Genomic DNA, 19,382 nt, shown 5'->3' with positions numbered 1-19,382 from the left:
ACAGCATGCAGACTCCCTTCCCAGGCTCGTTGAACCCTCTTACCCCCAAAATCCTCACTGAATCCCCGCACTGTACCGTTTATTATTACTGCTACACGGGGCGAGGGAGAGCCGGTCCATGCCGAAGCTGATGCAGACGGTGCAGGGGGATGCCTGACCGACCCAGTAACCGCATCCTAAGTATCAAACCTGCCTGTAGCTCGGCCATGTCGACAGGGAACAACACACAAGGGCTCCTGGAACCGAAACGGCTGGTCTCCGGTAACTAAATGGAGGTGGTTTCCCAGCCCTCTCATTTTCCACCCTCCAGCCGTTGTAAGGCCGCCAGCCTGGTTGCATGGGGATGTGTGTTCAGGTACAGGAGCCTGCATGAACTTGCTCCCCCGAGGCCCATTAGTGCCATTAGAATTACTTCATCCCTGTGCTCATTCCCCTGATGAGGCCCTGATATCTGAGGGGGTTAGGGTGAAGCAGCAGGGTGGAGCAGCCCAAGGGAATCCTAAGTGTCTCTCTGTAGCACTTTGCCTTGAACATTATCACCATGCTAATGGATCCCTGCTCCCAAGGCCCCCCCAGGAGAAGGCTAATGCTTCTGTGGCTACCCATGTGTTTTCAGACAGGCGCACCCTTCCTTCCCCTGAGTGGAAGCAGTAATGAAGGCATCCATTAGTGGGGCTGACAGATCCCCTTTCAATGCATCGGAGGCTCCGGAGCGGCTGTCAAAACAGCCCATAAAGAGGGAGAAATAGGTCCCAGAAGCCCTTCTTCTAATTAGGGATAGAGATAGGCCAGGACATTTGATCCAAAACACACACACACACACACAAAGTAAGAAGTCACAGCTCAGGCCCGTCGCTTGAAGATGGCTCCAATGCCCTGACCCTTGGGAAAGTCTGAACATAAATCCAGATGCAAACTTCTTGAATAGCACCATTCAACGTAACTGAAGCCCTCTTGGTTAGATGACAAGATGAGCAGGAACAGAGGATCCCTGGTCCTGTTTTAAGGATGCACCTTCACCTTTCCTCTCAGATTTTCTGAAACGCTCATGCCAGGGTGCAGAGCTGCTGGCTGGTCTCAAACACCCAGAAGGACGAAGGCTGCAGGCAACATGTGCGCACTCAGGCCCGTCCTTCAGGACACAGTAAATTCTTCCAACAACAATTCGCATTACAGTGCCCTAAGCAAGCTGCAGGGCTTTTCTTCTTCAGCATCTCCCCACCCGCTCTCAGACCTGCCGCACTAGCCTGACTCATTCCCACAGCTCTTCCCTTTAAGTGAGCTCTTCCAGCCGTTTAGCAATGGTTCCCCCCATCCCTCTCCGAGCACCGGATGTAGGTCTCTGCAGTTTGTACATCGGCATGCGCCACAGGTGGAAACAACCGAGCAAGAGCAGAAATGCAGAGTCCCACCCTGGCCACAGATCTAAGTGGTCTTACCAGGCCCTCCCTGTGCTGCTCTGCAGTGGTAACAGCAGCATGGGTGTAGGAGACCTTGCCTCCTGAAGGATGCCTGAATGCTCTTAGGTCACATAGCCAAAATATCCATACCTTTCCTCTCCAAAACCCCCATCACCCAAAACTGGGGAACGCCCCTCAGCCTGCACTATTTGCACTGACAAGTCCCCTGGATAAATTCGACATGGCCTGGACCAGTCAGAGAAGCAGGAGCCTTCGGCAGAGGGGCTGCTAACACACCACTGGAAAGTGAGACGCTGCAAAAGGGAGCAGTTCACACAACAGAGTAACCCTGCTTGGAAATTAGCCAGGCTAATCTGGAGTAAAGCAAGGGTACAGCAACAGGGCAGGTATGCATCTTGGTCTGGCCTTGGAGGCACAAGATCAGGCTTCACTCCAGACCTGTGCAGCCCCCAGTTGGCGTGTGGGTACCTGGTCATCTGGGCGGGGGTTGGGTGCTGCCCAGATGTGATGCTGACTACAGAAACTGGTGCACCTTAACGATGCCAGACCGAGGGACTGCTCAGCTTGGCCCGACTGTGACTTTCAAACCCAGCAGCAGTAAGATTTGGGAGGAGTTGAGGTTGACTGATGACAGGGTTTAAAAGAGAAGATTCTTCCCGTATCGCCAGTCAGTGCACAGCAGAGCTGTAGGGTGGCCTGTAAACCCATTACCAGTGAGACTACGTGTAAATTCAGGTCAGCACAATGGGAGTTCAAAATACATTAGGCACTTCTATTAATATGGCACCTCATAAATGATTATAACGATTATGCCTAACTCACTTGTAACAAGGGATCAGCTTTGTTCAGAGTTGAGGAGAAAGCTGTAGCAGGAAGCTGTCACAAGTATCCACGCACAGGGTTTTGCACTCAGCCGCCTCCTGGCTTTTCCTAATGCGATCCCCTGCCCTGATAGGCACGCTCAGGACTAGTGTTTGTTTAGGCTGCATGCCCAGGAGACGCAGAAGGAAATCTGCTTGAATTCAAATGCATCGTTAAAATTTGATAAAGCAGAAAAACGTAAAGCACAATCAAACTCAGAAAGCTGATGGTGAAAACAGGACCTTGCTACTCAACAAGTCTTCTCTCCAGGTGTTTTTGAGCCTCAGCTGCTGATTTCACCAATCAAATGAAGCTGTTTACTTTGGATAGGAGCACAACGCAGGGAGACGGCATTGGGCAGGGGCTTCGGGAAGCCTCGGAGCAATATTCGGCACTGGTTTCAAAGTGGTGGCCTCAATTCAAAGTAAAAAAAAAAAAAAAAGGGACCTTGCCTTATATTTACATGGTGTATGTGTGTGCAGTCTGGCAAGGAATACTTGACCTGAAAGGATAAATGTGTGTGGGTAACGGCAGAGCAATATTCTTGCTGCTGTGGATTTTAACGTGTGCAATATGTCTTCTCCCAACTGCTTGTCATGATTTCAGGGGGTCATGACTAGCCAGCTGAGAAACACTGAGCGAGAAGGCCCAGGAAAACAAGCTGCTTATTCGTTGCGATTGTTGGATTTCTTTACTTTTTTCTGTAGTGGGGAGCCTAGGAGCCCCACATTTGGACACGGTCCTACTGCGCTAGGCACTGTATAAATGAGGAGCCAAAGAGCGATGCCGGTCACAAGAGAACTTACAAACTCGGCCTAAGGCAACAGACAGATACAGGCAGAAGTGTATAAGAGGAAAAAAAGAGTCCGGGTGGCTTTTCAAATCCCACCTGTGTGCAGCCCGAGACACAACATCTTTCTACCTGCTTGGATCTGGCGTCCACGAGTTGAAATATGCACAGAACCTCCAATGTAGTCATGCACATAAGTTGCAATTGTTTTTATTCACTATAATTCTTATTTACTCATGTAGTGGTACTGATTAGAGATCAGTGTCCTGCTGTGCTGCACACTGGATAAATGGATACTAATAAACATAGCCTCTATCCAAAGAGCTTATGGTCTAATTTACAACAAGTGGAAATGGAAAATAGGTGGCATGAGGAACACTTGTGAAAAGTGGAACAGTTCTGAGCAAAGGGTAAGCCACAGACATAGCCCACGAGACGCCTAGCTCTTGGTTAAGTGTATTGTTAAAAGGAGCATCCAAGATGATATTGTTGTTGTATTTAAAAAGTCACTTTTGTTAACAGAGAAAAAAAAATAGCTTGGCTTGCATATTTGCGTTAAGGGAGGAATAGTGAGAGCTGGTCAGGTGGAGGATCCCATTCAAAATGCTGCAGCAGCAGCATGACTCTTGGACAGTCAGGTGTGTGCAGGGGGAGGCACCGCAGGGGTCAAGGAAACGTTGCAGCAGGAAGCGCATAAGCAGATTTTTGATGCCCTAGAGAAGATAGAAAATAAGGAGCCTGCTTAGCTTAGGAGACTAGAATACAGTGCTTTGCCTATTTAGCTCGCTGTATGGGGGCTGCCTTGGCACAAGTGTTAATGACTTGGAGGTTTCAGTGCAGAGAAGCAAAAAGATCAAGCGGGTTGCAATTGAGAGAGGATGCAACTGGGAAACACAAGAAAAAGGCAAGGCAAACCATATTCTGGAGAGGACAGAAACTGAAAAAGAGAGGATCCGAATGGGAATAGTTCAGATCAGCAGCAACTGGAGGTGGAGCTGTTCCAAGGCTTCTGTCCATATGATTTTTCAATAGAACAAATTTTCACCCCCCCCCAAAAAATTCTTTTTGGCTTGCAGCTTCTTGATAAACACCTGAAAAAATTATAAATTTGTGTAGGGGGTTGTTTGTTTGTTTTTAATTGGTTCGGGGGGGGGGTTGAAAATAAATTCCCAGCCGTGCTTAAATACAGCCGAGCCAGACAAGAAAAAGGGCACCTTGTGAGCTCGGAGTGAGCCTCATCACATCTGGATGCTCATCTTGCTGAGGTCATCTGACCCCAGCGGTCTTTCCTGCCCAAGTGCAGGGGGGCTGGACCCGATGATCTCTACGGTCCCTTCCAGCCCCTGACATCTGTGAAGCTATGAATCAGGCAGCACTTGAGATACAGCCCCTGACTGGGAACAACTGACTTAAGGGAGAGGGCCAGTGGGGATTTCATAGCTAGAAGCTGGGTTCTGGGACAGATGCTGCGAGTAAATGACCTCTCCTTTCTCTTGCAGGGTTGCTGTCCCCACTCCACAATAAAGACTCAGTTTGCTGGGCCATAATCTCTGATCCAGAGGCCCACGATGGGAGCAGCAATGGAACTTGTTTTCATGTCATTAGCCATCATCTCCCTTACAGGTAAGAACAGCTTCCTGGACCAGAGACTGGGCATGCATGCTGTGCGGTGGCAACTACTAGCTAGCAGATACTCGGCAGCTGAGGCATGAATTGGGTTGTTTGGACCCTCCTCAAAAATGCCAAACGTGGCACGATCGGGGTCAAAAGTTTTGCAGATCGTGCGGCATGAAGCCCATGTGCTCTGTACGTGGGGTATGCATGTGATCAAGCGGTGTTTGTACAGCTCAGGGGCACAACTTCATGTCACCTTCACAGAACTGTATAAAAATGAGGGTGACTTAGCACTAGAACAAAGCCCAAGGCTTTGTCTTTAGGCATAGGGCCTGCAAAACAGTTCTGTCCCCCTTTAGTAAGTCCTGGTCCTCTGCACGGAGGTGAGTCCCACCCCCGCATAAGCAGGTCCCACAGCTGAGGCCACCATCCCTCACTGCTTTTCCAGAGACGCAGATCCCCGTGCGCCAGTCACTACGGATGGGGGCTCAAGGCATTTCAGCCTGCACTTTGAAGGGCCACTGTCAGCAGGGAGACCTTTCGTTTCAGAGAGCTGAGAATTAGATCATGTCTTGGAGCTAATTCCCCGTCCCGGGGAGAGGCTGCTCCACTGTCCCTTATAAATATCTAATTACCTTTCAATGTTTGCTGGGTCCCCGAGGAGTAAGAGAGGGATGGCTGGCCTAGATCAGGAGGCAATTAGCCTGTTTGGAAAGCACTGTGACCCAAATATGGTGGAGACGGCAAGGCAGAGTTGGGCCTCTCCATTAACCAGATGAGTCCATGCGAGACGCTCTCCACTCGAGCCAAGACCATAAAGAATGAGTCATTACAAAACCCCGTGGGGGTATTTCCTACGACCTTTAACTTCTGATGCAACTGATCTCATAAGCCAAGACCAAGATGGGGAAAGTCATTGCTGCAACTATGAACAAAGAGCCGGGGAGAAATAATGTGAGCTATAACTGTATCCCAAAGAAATACAAGTAGAGCAGGGGCCTTTGTACCTGCATGTCCTAGTCCCAGCTCAGCCTCTGGTAGCCGGTGGGATGCATGGGCCAAACCTGTCACTCCTCTACAAGCTTGTAAAGTGGCCTCAGAGATGCTGCAAAGATCAAAGCCTTCACAGGGCAATCATATCAAAAAAATCAAGCGTCTCTAAACCTCCCTCTGCAACGCATCATTGGAAAGAGCACTTGGAAAAAGCTTGAAGTCTGTGACTGAGAAAAGCTCTGTCCATTTTATTCCCATGAGAAAGCCTGAAATCTTTAAAAATAGCCCCTTTGATTTTTGTGTTCGCATATTCAGATTCACTATCAAACCAATTAGTTTCCCAACTCTCTCATGTGCCAGCCTCAGGCTGGGGCCAGTGCTCCAAAGCAATGAATATGCTGTCTGTGCTAGATAATGAGACCGCTGCTGACGCAACTTTAAAGTGGAGAGCACAACTGCAATGCTGAGGCTGCCTTCATGGCTTCCTCAGCTGGTGTACAGGACTTCATGTAAGGCCAATGAATCCAAGTTCCCAGACAACTGGGCTTTCCAGATCTGGCATTCAGCATATTCAGAGCAATAAAAAGGAAACGAAATAGCAGGCTGACAGAAATCAGCCAGGTCTGCTGTACTAGATGAAGCTATGCTGTTACCTCACTGTCTTGCTGCAGTGGAAAAGGAGATGTGGTTTCAGTTTGGTCTATTCCAGTAATACCTGATATAGCTTTTTTATATCAGTAGCTATCGCCATGCCATTAGTGTAATATTCCAGGGTGTAACATTTCTCTCTCTATGAGCTAAAACAGAAACCCTGTCCCAGAACAGTGTCTGAAGTGGCCAAGCGTCTTCTGCAGCCATTTTTTTCCAGCCCTCAGGATTACCTGGATGTTCAAGGTTTCCCCTTTCCCCACTAATTTTGGTGTCCGAGTTATTCTTTCAAGCACGTTTCATTCCAGTCAGATGCCGTGTTCAAGATACAGGTGTTGTATGCTTTACACCGCTAGCTGCGCTGCCTCAGACACAAAGTCAAGAGGTCAGGTGGAGCAGCAGCTGTTCCATTTTTCATGGGATGTTCCCAGTTCTCGCTGGATCACGCTATTCTCTGCAAACGAGGCTCATAGGACATTAAGGTGCATTTATATTTATCCTCGGGCTGTTGAAAATTTGCACCTGGACATTCTCACCTGCTCATGCGGCCTCCCACTGGTGTGTCAAGATGACAGCGTCCCAAAAGACAACATTAAAAAAGATGATTGCTCTGGGAGGTGACTGGCCCTATGGCACACAACAGCATCAGGCAGATTGAGAGGTTTCTCTTCTTTCACTCACTCTAACCTGCCAGGAACTTTGAATTTTTTATTTTTAACCTTGATCTGCTGCTTCTTTTGCTGAATGTGTGAAATCCAGGCATTTTACTCCGACACCTTGAAATCATAGATACTAGCTTGTGAGCAACGCAAAAAATCAGACAAGTAGGGAAATCAATGCCAGCCAGCTGCCATCCAGAGCCTCTGCAGAGAAAGGAGAGGGACAGCAGACTACGGCAACAGTGATGCAGGCTTTGGGTGGAATTAGAAAGAAAGATCAGTGAAGCCTGGCCTCCAGAGCTCAGGCAATAGCATCCTGCCCATGCATTTGAGCTTTAATAATATGGCTTTAAGCTCCAATGACTTAAATGCAGATCGTGCTGCATAGCTGTTAAGCCTCGGTACGTTTGCTTTTAACTATAGGAACAAAATTAATATGCAGCAATCTTATTAACTCTGCATTACGTGCTGATTATTCTTTCTGCTGCCTATTGGTGTTAAGTCGGCACAGAGTGATCTCCAGCTGAGCCAGCTCAGCACAGCTGCACCTGACTCAAGCAGAGGAAGAGACCCCCTGCTTTCATTACTTTCTCTTCCAGAAGGCAGCTCTTCCAACAGGGAAGTGGAGGGTATCTCCATGGAGCTGGGAAGGGACGATGAGTGATGACGACACTCCACGGTGCTGCTCTCGAATGTCACTAATGATAGGGCAGGGCTTGAGTGACTTGTGTAAGCAACTGTTCACCAATATGATGTGGGGGGGGCACTGTGCCCCATGGATACCCCTGCACCACAAAGGACCCTGTCTGACTCCAGCTCGCTGGCAGAAGCACCTTCAAGCGCCCTGTTGGGGCTGATCAGAGGACTCAACTAATTGGCTAACGTGTGCACACCAGAGTGCAGACAGTGCTAAGCCACCAGCTGCTTGGAGTGGACGCGGCTAATTAACAAAGTCCCTCTCCTCTCTTGCTGTCACCCCACATGTGACAGCAGCCTGAACATGAAACAAGGGCCCCGTGAGCTACAGGTAAAGGGCGGCCTCATCCCAGAAATCCGCACCACGCTGGGCCTGTCCCAGCTGCAAGTCACTCCTGAATAAAACATCAGGCTTCCTGGGGTCACTTAATTTACCCAGAGACCATGCTGCGTCCTGCCGGGAAGGAGACAGATTGGCGGCTGGCAAGGTAGCTTTCAGATAGTTATTCATTCAATTAGAAAGTCCTCAAGGAGCTTTCCCCTGGACTGGCCCGGCTCCCCAAGCTTAACCTTTTAGGGGCAAGAGGACCCATACTGTGGAGCACGCTGCCTTGAGGTAGCTCCATTTCAGCTGAGGGATGGGCTCATTATAGGGTGATTAAACCAGGAAAGCAAAACTCTCCTGGCTCTTTTCTCGCTAGCTGCTTAAGCCGTGCTGTATTTTTAAGGTGTCAGGTATCCGGGATGTATTTTCAAGGTGAATTTTATTCCATTCTCATTTATGTTTATAAAGCAAGTCTGCAAAAGTGGTCCCGGTAGTGCTACCATGTGATAAAAAAAGAACGGCTCACCCTCACTTACAACGTAACACCAAGCATGCTTCAGCCAGGGAAGGTAAATGATAGCGTGTCCATTTTGCCTAAGAGGAAACTGAGTCCCAGCTATGTGAAGTGATTTACCCCACATCCGGTAGTCTGCACTGGCTCTCTGAATATAGAAGACCTACCTGAAGGAAAGAGACCTTCTCCTGGCCATCAAGGAACAAAGAGGTGACAAAAAGTAAAGGGGAAGCTAGGGGAAGTCTGATCAGATACCATCCCTTCAGGTAAAGGGTATCTGGGAAAGAGAGCAAAGTGCTGTCCCAGGAACTATTCCACAGGGAGGCAAACGTCACAGCCTCACCAGCAAACTCTGTCTATGCCTACAAATCTCCCAAGCAGTACAGGCCAGATTGTAAAGGTATTTAGGTGCCTAAAATTGAAGAGCAGTGCCTAGGGGGATTTGCAAAAGCATCTAGGCACCCGATTCCCGTTGGATTTCAGTGGGATGTAGGCACCTTATGAACATCACGCTAGGTACCTCCCTGCATCTTTGGGTGAAAATATCTGCCAAACTCTGGACCTACATTTCAAGACCATTTGAGGGGCTGCCTAAGAGAACCCCTTCTAGATTTCCCATTCCTACTCATTTACCGTGGCAAAAAAAAAAATTAGCATCTGATCCAGCTCAAGGATCATCACTCATGATCACAAGAACAAATCCATCACAAGTCCTCAGTCTGTACTTATGAAGATAATAACAGAGAACAAGGACAGAGACCTCTTCCTTGAAAGACTGCAGCTTGAGCGAAGAGCCAGTATACGCCTAGCTTTTATTCGCCTTCAGTAGGGGGTTTGATTCTGGTCTCACTGAGTTTTTTGCACCAGGATACTTGCACTGAGATCAGAATCAGACCCAGAGCGTCCGAAGGCTGCCAAGTAAGTTCACACACTCATCTTCCGCTAGCAAGAGAAAAAAATAGAGCTAATAATTACGGTGCGACGAGCACAGTGTCAGTTTGCACATCCGATGGGAAAGGTGGGTTTCACGTTCTGGAAAGAAATGCTGAAAATGAGGGAGCTGAGGAACAAGGTGATTTTCCCCGTGCCCTCAGTGAGCCGGCAGCCGGGCTAAGAACAGACTCTCCTGATCGAACCCCTGCAAGTAATGCACTTACTACCTTGCCTCCTTGCAGAGAGAGTTGTGGAGGAACGAATTAGCTAACTGGCACAATTTCATAGACATCATAGACATCAGGGCCGGAAGGGACCTCGGAAGATCATCGAGTCCAGCCCCCCGCCCAAAGGGCAGGAAGTCAGCTGGGGTCATAGGATCCCAGCAAGATAAGCATCCAGTTTCATCTTGAAGGTAGAAGGTAGACACTTTACAATGAAGTAAAGTGTCACCAAAATGCAATGGCCAGGAACAGAATTCAGGGGCTTTCAACTCTTAGTCCTGTGGCCAGTGCACTATACCATGCTGCCCCGCCGTTAACCTATCATTATTGCTTCCTCTGTATGCTGGTCGTGGAGTATTAACCATCTGGTTTTCCTAAATTAGACTGCTGTCTGTGAACAGAGCTGTCAGAGAGAGTGAAGGGACAGTGCCCACCTATGCCAAAACATGGCTCTCTTATGCTCCTGTGTGAGTTTTTCATGCCCTATGCTAACAAGTGCTTGAGATTTGCAGGTTGCAACACCCTTTATTTTGAGGGCTACAGGGCATAGTTGTGAAAGCACAAGTTTCAGTCTCGCTCTGGACTCACCCGGAGGCTGCTCTCGGTTGACCCAGCTGTAAACAGGTGCTGGGTCATTTGGGCTGAGGAATCAAGGGTGGTCAGACGGGATGTTTCACTTGTGTGCTGCTAGCTACAGTACTTGGTGTGCCTTAACCATGCTGGCCAGATGGGCTGCTGGGCTCAGACTGACCTTTGACAGATGTTATTTGGGATGTTTCCTCTGCTTTCAGGAGAGACGGTGTGAAACCAGAAGTTCAGTTTTTTAGGAAATACTCAACACCTGAGCTACGGAGTCTAGGATGCAATGTTTTAGTTAGGAGGGTTGACCTTGGTTCAGAGTTGCTTGGTTCTGCTCAGGGCCCCTCCAGGGCTCTGCTGGTTTTCCTGCCTTAAAAACCAAACTCTCTGAAAACATCTGGGTCCACGAGCCCCTCCTCGAGGATCTGGAAGGTCTCCTCAGCATGTATCTCACTTTTTTTTTGCAGTATGGTGCCAGCCACACAGTAGCATGAGGAACTATGGGCCAATCTTTGAAGAGCAACCAGTCAACACGCTCTTTCCTGAAGGCTCAACGGAAGAGAAGATAACTTTGGCCTGTCGAGCAAGAGCCAGCCCTCCTGCCACATACAGGTGATGTTTCCTGCTCTCTCCAGTCTGCCCTGCATCTCTAGGATACCTAGGTACAGCAGTGATGGGCACTGATAAGCTCCCGAGGGAGACAGATCCTAGAATTACTTATCCAGCTGTAATGGGTGGGACTTCAGGCAGAAGAAGAGGGGCTTGACACTGCCTCCTTGTTTTTCATGGGGTGTTTAGAAGGACTTAAAGTATTGACTACAGGATGCAGACTTCATGCTACTCAGCGGCTAGTTTGAATCCAGCCTGATCTCATCAAGCGTCACCATCTGATAGCTGCTGGTTGCCTCCATGTAAAAGGAACTGGGGGCAGTTCTTTTAAAGGATGGTTGTTGGCCTTAAAGAAGTCCCCTCCCAGGCACTCTCAGCAGCTGCCAAGAGAAATACAGAGCTAAGCTCTCTTAAGCAGGAAGGGAGACTGAGCGACAAACTGGGTCCTACCACCCTTCCCAGTCAGGACTGGTAGGTGACAGTGGGGAAGCTTGTCCTCTGCTTTCCATTTTTTAGGATTTTCTTTAAGAAGTCTACTCATCCCCTTCCCCCAGCACTGAAGTCACACACCAACATTTTTGAAAGAACAAAATACCCGGGGAACCAGCTGCCTCTCCTGCCTGGCTGCAGGATGTCCCCGGCATGCCTCTGTAGTCCTGTAATGTTGGGGTAGCTCTAAAACAAACCCCAACACAACCAGGCAAAACTAGTCACACAATGCTCCAATGAACAAAATTAATCATGTGCATTATACTTGGGGAGGCAGGAACAAATATCAAACTCTCTGGATCCTTCTCATCCCCTTGGGCTTTTGTTCTTGTTTCCCACACATACAGCAGAGGCAGCTGAAAGATAATCTGCCTGCCCCTCTTGGCATCACCCTAGCATACCACATATTGACTTCATCCAGCACTAGATACAGCTGACCATTCAACCAGCCTCTTACAATGCACACCATTGTGTGCTGCCCTTCTGCCAGGGGCTAGTCAGCACCCCTTCTCACTCGTGACGTGAACATGCAGCTGTGACCACTATTTCTCTGCCTTACACCTCTGTTCTTGGCAGGTGGAAGATGAATGGCACAGAGCTAAAGATGGAACCAGACTCCCGTTACCGGCTGTTTGGGGGCGACCTAGTGATAAGCAACCCAGTAAAATCCAAGGATGCTGGGTCTTACCAGTGTGTGGCATCTAACCCAAGGGGCACAGTCGTCAGCAAAGAAGCCCACATCCGCTTTGGCTGTAAGTCGCACGTTCATCTCCATAGCATAAAGGGAACACAACAGCTGTTGTGCTGGGGTAGATTTAACCTCCTCTGTTGAAACAGGAAGGTGAGGGAGAAGTTTCCACAGCCCCTGCTTGTTAATGGGTTGGATGTGAGAGATTACCAGGCCACTGTATCTCTATTTCAAAATCCATCTATGCTGTGTCACAAGGGCAAAGAATATAAGAGAGCTACTGAAGCCCCCTAAAAGGCAGGCAGGACTGATACGGGATGAGTACAAACCCGGTGACTCCCCTTTCTTGAGCTGTCACTGCTGGAAATAATATGGTGCCCAATGTCATCTCCCAACTAATATTTTATGGCACCACTTGGGCATGTTGTGGGAGCACGGTGAGAACTGAATGCACTACCAGACAAGAAGTGTTAGGAATAGGCTTTGGAGCACTGTCTGCAAGGCCACGGGAAGCCCAGGTGTACTGCTACAGAGATGAATGTCTGGAGCAGGGCTTGGAAGCGACAGCATCATTCCTCCACTCCTCCTGCTAACCAAACTTTAGGGAAACAGAAGTTATGTTCATGCGAGGGGAACTAAAGGCCATGGCTTCCTGTACTCCTTGTCCGGGGTGAATCTCCTCATTGCCCCTACCTAAGTGCAATTTGCTCCATTTAATTTTCTTGGCTACGATACGAAAAATGTTTGCCACAGGACCACAACGCCTCTCTCCCTTGGGATGTCCAGTTAAAATGCAACCCCTTTCCTGGCTGCTATTCACCCGCCTGTTTCATTCTCAGTTTTGCAGGAATTCTCTACAGAGGAACGAGACCCCGTGAAGATCACCGAAGGCTGGGGAACGATGTTCTCCTGCATCCCGCCTCCGCACTACCCAGGTAAGGCGCCAGTAGTGAGGATGCCCGAGAACAGAGGGGGTGTCAAGGGTCATAACGGTTTGAGGGATGGACAGGGATGCATGAAGAAGACTGTAAAAGAAAATTAGCTCCTGACTGGTGGGTTTGGCTTCCCCATGCAGAAGTCTAAGAGAGCTATTTTATCAAGAGCTGCTCTTGCATTCAAGTCCTGTTAATCAATGGATGCGGCTTACAAATTAATATCATCTGTGGAGCAAGTACATGGTTAGGCTGGTCTGGAAAGCAACCTGCTGCGGTAGCAGAGGTGAGCTGGAATTCCTCCTGCTTCATCCCCATCTCTTTCCCCTGCAGGTCTGTCATATCGATGGCTCCTGAATGAATTTCCCAATTTCATTCCGGGGGATGGAAGGCGCTTTGTCTCCCAGACAACAGGCAACCTTTACATTGCCAAGACGGAGGCATCAGACCTGGGCAACTACTCCTGCTTTGCTACTAGCCACATTGACTTCATCACAAAGAGTGTCTTCAGCAAGTTCGCCCGACTCAACCTCGTTGCAGAGGGTCAGTGCTCTGGGGACGTGAACGGGAAGCTTGGAGCCAGCCAAACATTGCTTTTCATGTAGAGAGAGGAGGCAGGTGTCCACACTAAATATGAAAGGGGAGGGATGGATGGGTCAAGGTACTGGAGATGTGAAGTGCAGCCTCTTATTCCTTGATCCTGGATTCAGGTCTTGCCCAGATCAGTAATAAGTGATAGTTACCATCATCAGTGACTGGCCAGAAATGGATACGGTGGGTCTCAGTAAGGTTTGTAGGGTCTGCATCACAAAAGGACGATGCCATTTGGCCTCAGCTGGCAGACTTAGAGGACTGAATGGTCACAGCAGTAGTATCCCATGAAACTTGAAGGGAGAAGTGCAGGAGGAAAGAGTTCGAAAGAGGCGCCAGGAATCCAGTCTGCGCACATGTGGCTTGAACGCTAGGTAGAGTTGTGGAAAGGATTTTCTTAAGAATAGAGCAGTTTAGTTTTACACAAATGGAAACATCTCGTGCTATTACCCAACATGTGTACAGGACCTGTGGTGGCAGCAGTCAGGTTAGTGAGAACCCAACAAGGAACTGAGTAGGACTAACAAGGAGCCAATTCAGCACCTAAAACCAGAGCAAGCAAGCAGCATGGAAGGACCCAAGCCCACTGGGAAAGCTGGCTTTTTAAACAAGAACCCGCACACACACAGAAGTAAGAATCGATTCTGCATAATGTGTTGACCATGAGGGACAGAGGATGAAAAAAATGACAGTTGAGCTGTTTGAAAGCTTTGCAACTTATGAGAGAGAGCACACAATGAATAAAAGTAGGTAAGATCCTGTTTCCAGGAAATAGGCCTGAAACACTGAAACAGCTGCTAGGTAAGTTTGATGAGTACTGTAACCCTAGAAAGAATAGGACTGTAGAAAAAGACTCTTTTTCTCCCCAAAACCAAGGAACAAAGGCTATATACTTATATTACAGAGCTGGGAACAGTGGAATTCAGATATAACTTTGGAGATACAAAACACTTGCTATTTAAGGACAGAATTGTTTGAGAGAGACGTGATTGCAGGGAGAGTTGGTTGACACAACAGATCTAACCTTAGAGAAATCAATCACAATTACAAGGGTAGGTGAGCTGCCCAAAAGGATCAAAACAATGCTAGACACTGGCCCAGAAGGAGTGTATAGCTCCCACCGAAGGAACCTGGGAAGCAGGGCAGTGAAACAGAAACAAAGAACGTAGTCCAGTGTAGATAGGAGTGGAAAGCAACACAAAAGACAGAAAGAAAAGTAGTCATCGTATGGAAAGCAGAGCTGCTGTTGCAGAATGAGGTCTCATTGCAACAAACCCAAACCCAGCAGGACACCCACGGATTGAGGACCTAATCCCGATCTTTAGTCTTCCAGCGAAGAAGAGGCTGGCTGCAACGTGGCTTGAGCAGGTGTAAGACATATATGCACCACAGAAGGAAGCTGTCATCTATTCAGCTGCCGTATATGCAACCGTGCTGTTGGATCACCAACCACTTCAATTACAGCTAAACTGCAGAATCAGCTGCAATGTAATCTCCGAATTGCCGATAAGCAACTGGAGAAATGTGATCAAGTGCTGGTCACATGCAAGAAACCTATTTGGAAACCAGAGTGCAAATTCAGGCTGGCAATCAGAAACCCATGAACAAGAGCAGTGTACAGCAACTGCCGCACAGAATTACCAGAAAATCAAAAATGAATCAAACCAACAGTGGAAATGAGGGCACGTAAAGGAATGGGACAAGCATGGAAAATCAGAAAGGTTGAAGCACAAAATGAGTTTCAATTAGTGAGGGACATAAAAGGAAACAAGAAAACATGCCATGCTACATGAGAATAAGAGGAAAACAAGGGGACGCATGGGTGCATCATTATTAGTGGATGATACAGAGATGGCTCAAACGTTGCATCCCTTCCGTGCTTCAGCCTGCACAAAAATGTTAGGTTGTGACCGTGTACATAACTGCACTGCCTGTAATGAGACCACAGAAGTATAGGCCAGAGTGTGGGAACAACAGGTTAAGGAACAGTTCAGATAAAATAGATGTGTTGAAGTCAGAAGAGCTTGGTGAGATTCACCAAGGGACTATCCAAAATAATCTTGGAACTATTAGCAGCTCTCTCTGAGAGCCTGAATAGGACAGGAGAGATCCCCAGGGGCTAGGAGACACACAAATACAGAACTTACCTTTTAGGAAGGAAAAAGGAAGACCCAGGGAATTACAGATCAGTCAACTTCACTAGGATCCCCAGAAAGATTCTGGACAAATTATTAAACAGTCAATTTGCAAATACTGAGAAGATAACATGACGAGTAAAAAAACCAGCTAACGTGACATTGTCATGACCACATCATGTCAAACCTGTCTTCTTTCCTTTTCTGATAAATTACTGGCCAAGTGGATAACGAGGAAGAAATACATGCGAAATACTTTGCGTTCAATAATGCTTTTGATACAATCTCATACATTATTCTCATAAACAGGCTCAGGAAGTTGGGTCTAGATGTGATCACCATATTCAGTGACTCCAGGAATACTCACTTTTGGGCATCAAGGCAGGGCAAGCCCTGGTTTTGACTTCAATTCACCATCAGTGTGAGAAAGGAGGAGGAACAGGCACTGTGGAAGTGAATGCTGCCAAATTGAGTTACAGCCACTTTCACTCTAAATAAGAGTGTCTGCTCAGAGGTTTAATGTATTTTAATTAATCCTGTTTCAGGTCTCACCTTTAGTTAAATCAGATTAATTTTCCTTTGTGTCCTTGGGTAGCTAAGACATGGGTAAAGAACCAGCTTAATTTTACTTGCATGGAGGTCTCTCACCTTATTATCCAGCCTGAGGCACACAAAACAATGACAGCTGAGGTCCGTTCTGATTTACTCTCTGCAGTCCCCGTGTTTGGTGTCCCTTGTCGACTGCATCCCTAACAAACCTAAGGATCTTGCAGAGGCCGAATGGGTTTGGGCTGTGAGCAGACTTCTCGTAGGTCACGCAGAATTGCTGCCTGCTCCTGTGCTAAAAGGACTGCAAGGTTTACTTTGTTCTCAATCCCGTGCAACCAGCTGCTACCCTAAAAGCAGGGAGGAGGAGATGGAGCCAAGACTCTGCACCTGTCCATAGAGCTGGCAAGCTGCACAGAGGGGAATTAGCTGCCCCTCTTCAGAGAAGTATACTATCAAACAACCTGACAGCATGGCACAATCTGAGCCCCCAAAACACAGCAGGAGAATAAATGAGAGGCATAAACAAGAAGTAAAAAGTTGGAAATTAGATGGAAGGTCGATGAGGAGGAAGAGATCTCAAGAGGCAGAGGAGGAGGTGGTTCTCTGACCACGAATAGGGAAACTGTGTTGAGTTAGGGAGCAGGAGCATCCCTGGGGCTGGTGAGAGCAAATCCATGGAGAGTTTGAAAATCTAGGAGGGCATCTTTAGGCTAGATCCTGAACTGGACGTGGGCTGGAAACACTGCAGAATCCTGTACGTGGTGTTCCAGTGAGTGCACCGTCACTCCCATTAGGCACTGGCACACAGCTACTACAGAAACAAGGCCTTTGGCTCAGGATTCAGTGGCTGCATCTACACAAGACGCCACTGCGTGGGAGCAACGGGGCATAAGGGTTTCATAAGGTGCATGGGCCACCTATTGGTCTCCGAGCAGAGCATAAGGGTTTCTTCGTGACCTAAAAACCTTCCACGGCCGGAACCAACATTTCTGAGCAATAACCCCTCTCTCTGTGCAGTCAATGGGTGCACGAGATATGTCGCCCTATTTATAACAGCAAAGGGCTGCCTGGCAGGGAGCACTCTGCCAGGGCTCCACGATTCTTGGACCCTCTTTCTATGAACCAAGACAGCACAGATCTGGTGACCTTCCAGGTCTGCTGCAAAAAACGATAGGGCTTTCTTCTTTAGGCTATATATACATCACACAGCAATGAAAGTGCAGCAGTGGGTCTCTGCCAGTATCAGGCTGAGTTCTTATTAGAATAATTGCATTTATGCTGCTGGAATTTCAGTCTTGTGCTGTTAATGATTGAGTTTGGGCCTTGGGTAGGTGTCCTTGCATCACTTGATATCTAAAGATATACCGTGATTCCTGTCTCCCAGCTGGGAGAATGAGGCACAGAGAAGCAAAGCACTTTGCAGTGAGTCTCCAGCAAAGCCAGGAACAGAGCCCAGGGCTCTGTTCAAATCAGCAGGCAAAGCTGATGCTACCTGCAGCTGGTTGCTGGAAAGACACGCAGCAGCTGTTGTCTCTGTGACTTAAACATGTGCTTTCACTCCTGAATTCTTGCGCAGCCTTTTTCTTTAATGTCTTGTGTGTGCAGTTTCAAAGCCCTGGACCCTCCCTCAACCCTGGTTTCCTTTCTGCAGATGCCAGACCGTACGCGCCCAGCATTAAAGCCAAGTTTCCTGATGACCCGTACGCGCTGGCTGGGCAGGTGGTGACTTTGGAGTGCTTTGCCTTCGGAAAGTGAGTCTACTCAGTCTGGTTCATTCAGGGGCAGGACAGCAGCAACATTAAAGGAGTCTATGATGCAATGACCATCACAGTGATAGGCAGAAAGAGGAGACTCCCATGACACCATCCACCTGTCTTTCCTTTCCTGTTGAGGAATATGGGGCACAAGGGGTGGGTCAAATCCTCATGTCAAAAGTCACAAGCCCCTGATTTTCTTAATCCTAGGCTGGGATTAGGTGTGGCAGGGGTGGCTGCAAGGAGCAATTGGCTTGCACTGAACTGCACAATATTGTTTGAGGTACGCTACAGAAAACCCTGTAGTTCTCCTTCACTCTCTTCCTTTTCTGCAGCCCTGTCCCCCGAATAAAGTGGCGGAAGGTGGATGGCTCTCAGTCCTCCAAGTGGATCGCCAGCGAGCCCATCCTGCAGATCCAGGACGTGGGCTTTGAGGACGAAGGCACTTACGAGTGCGAGGCTGAGAACAGCAAAGGAAAAGACACCTACCAGGGCCGCATTATCATTCAGGGTAAAGCTTGCACAGCAAGGAGCCCCAGGCAAAGGATTGAGCCCTTTGTGGGGGACCCATCATTTCTAATCCAGGCTAACCCCAGCCCTGGGTACATCCATAACCGAGCCTCACAAAACACCAGGGAGGTTGGGTGGAGGGTTAGAGTTGGGACCCATGATTCGATTTACTGAGCCACAAATATAACCCAAATCATGAGAGATAACAACAACCTTCCTCCAATCTGGGTTGTCCCATAACGCTGCGGGATCTGGATGCACATCTGTGGGCTGGCTCCAGAAAAGAATCAGCCTTGCATTTGCAGTCTCAACATGGTGACAAGATGAGCATCATCCTGCCTGCCAGGAACAAACACCTCCTGTTTCATTGCCCTCCCCGCAAAACACTTCCATGACATTTTTGGCTCCTAAATCTCTCTTGCTCCTTTGCAGCTCAGCCAGAATGGCTGAAGGTGATCACGGACACAGAAGCGGACATCGGGTCAGACCTGCGCTGGAGCTGTGCTGCAGCCGGCAAGCCGAGGCCAGCGATCAGATGGCTACGGAACGGGCAGCTGTTAATTTCTCAGGTGCTGCAGCGCTGGCTTGAGATCGTGCAAGGTGCAGCTCTGAGACCGCACCTCAGCCAAACCCCACACTGACCAACAACTCCTCTCCTAAAGCCCTCTGCAGCTCTGCCGAGTCACATAATCTCCCCCGGTTATATCCCCTCCTGTGGCCCTACACAGCAAAACCAGAACATTGCACTCCTGGCCCAGGGCAAATCACCTCTTGCTATTGCGCCATGCATCACTACCGCTCTAAGCCTAGAGCCCCTGTGCAGCTCTGGCAGTGGACCTCTGTCCTGGCCTGTCGTGTCCTTTGCCCC

General features: G+C 48.5%; 1 protein-coding gene across 3 annotated transcripts in view; it reads left to right on the top strand.

Moving 5' to 3' along the window:
* The window catches only part of CNTN2 (contactin 2), a 46,489-nt gene that overhangs the window by 13,973 nt on the left and 13,134 nt on the right, over positions 1–19,382 (top strand). For all 3 annotated transcript variants that reach the window (XM_025205544.1, XM_025205545.1, XM_006024768.2), the window contains exons 2-9: positions 4,572–4,695; positions 10,725–10,869; positions 11,932–12,107; positions 12,883–12,978; positions 13,309–13,518; positions 17,902–18,001; positions 18,340–18,515; positions 18,947–19,083. In XM_025205544.1, coding sequence (XP_025061329.1) covers positions 4,641–4,695; positions 10,725–10,869; positions 11,932–12,107; positions 12,883–12,978; positions 13,309–13,518; positions 17,902–18,001; positions 18,340–18,515; positions 18,947–19,083 — 1,095 coding nt within the window. In that variant the 5' untranslated portion in view covers positions 4,572–4,640. The remainder of the gene's footprint in view (positions 1–4,571; positions 4,696–10,724; positions 10,870–11,931; positions 12,108–12,882; positions 12,979–13,308; positions 13,519–17,901; positions 18,002–18,339; positions 18,516–18,946; positions 19,084–19,382) is intronic.

Source organism: Alligator sinensis, unplaced genomic scaffold, assembly GCF_000455745.1.
Source record: "Alligator sinensis unplaced genomic scaffold, ASM45574v1 scaffold1322_1, whole genome shotgun sequence".
NCBI lineage: Eukaryota > Metazoa > Chordata > Crocodylia > Alligatoridae > Alligator > Alligator sinensis.
The sequence above is the reverse complement of the archived record's forward strand: the minus strand, read 5'-3'. Positions and strand labels throughout refer to the sequence as shown.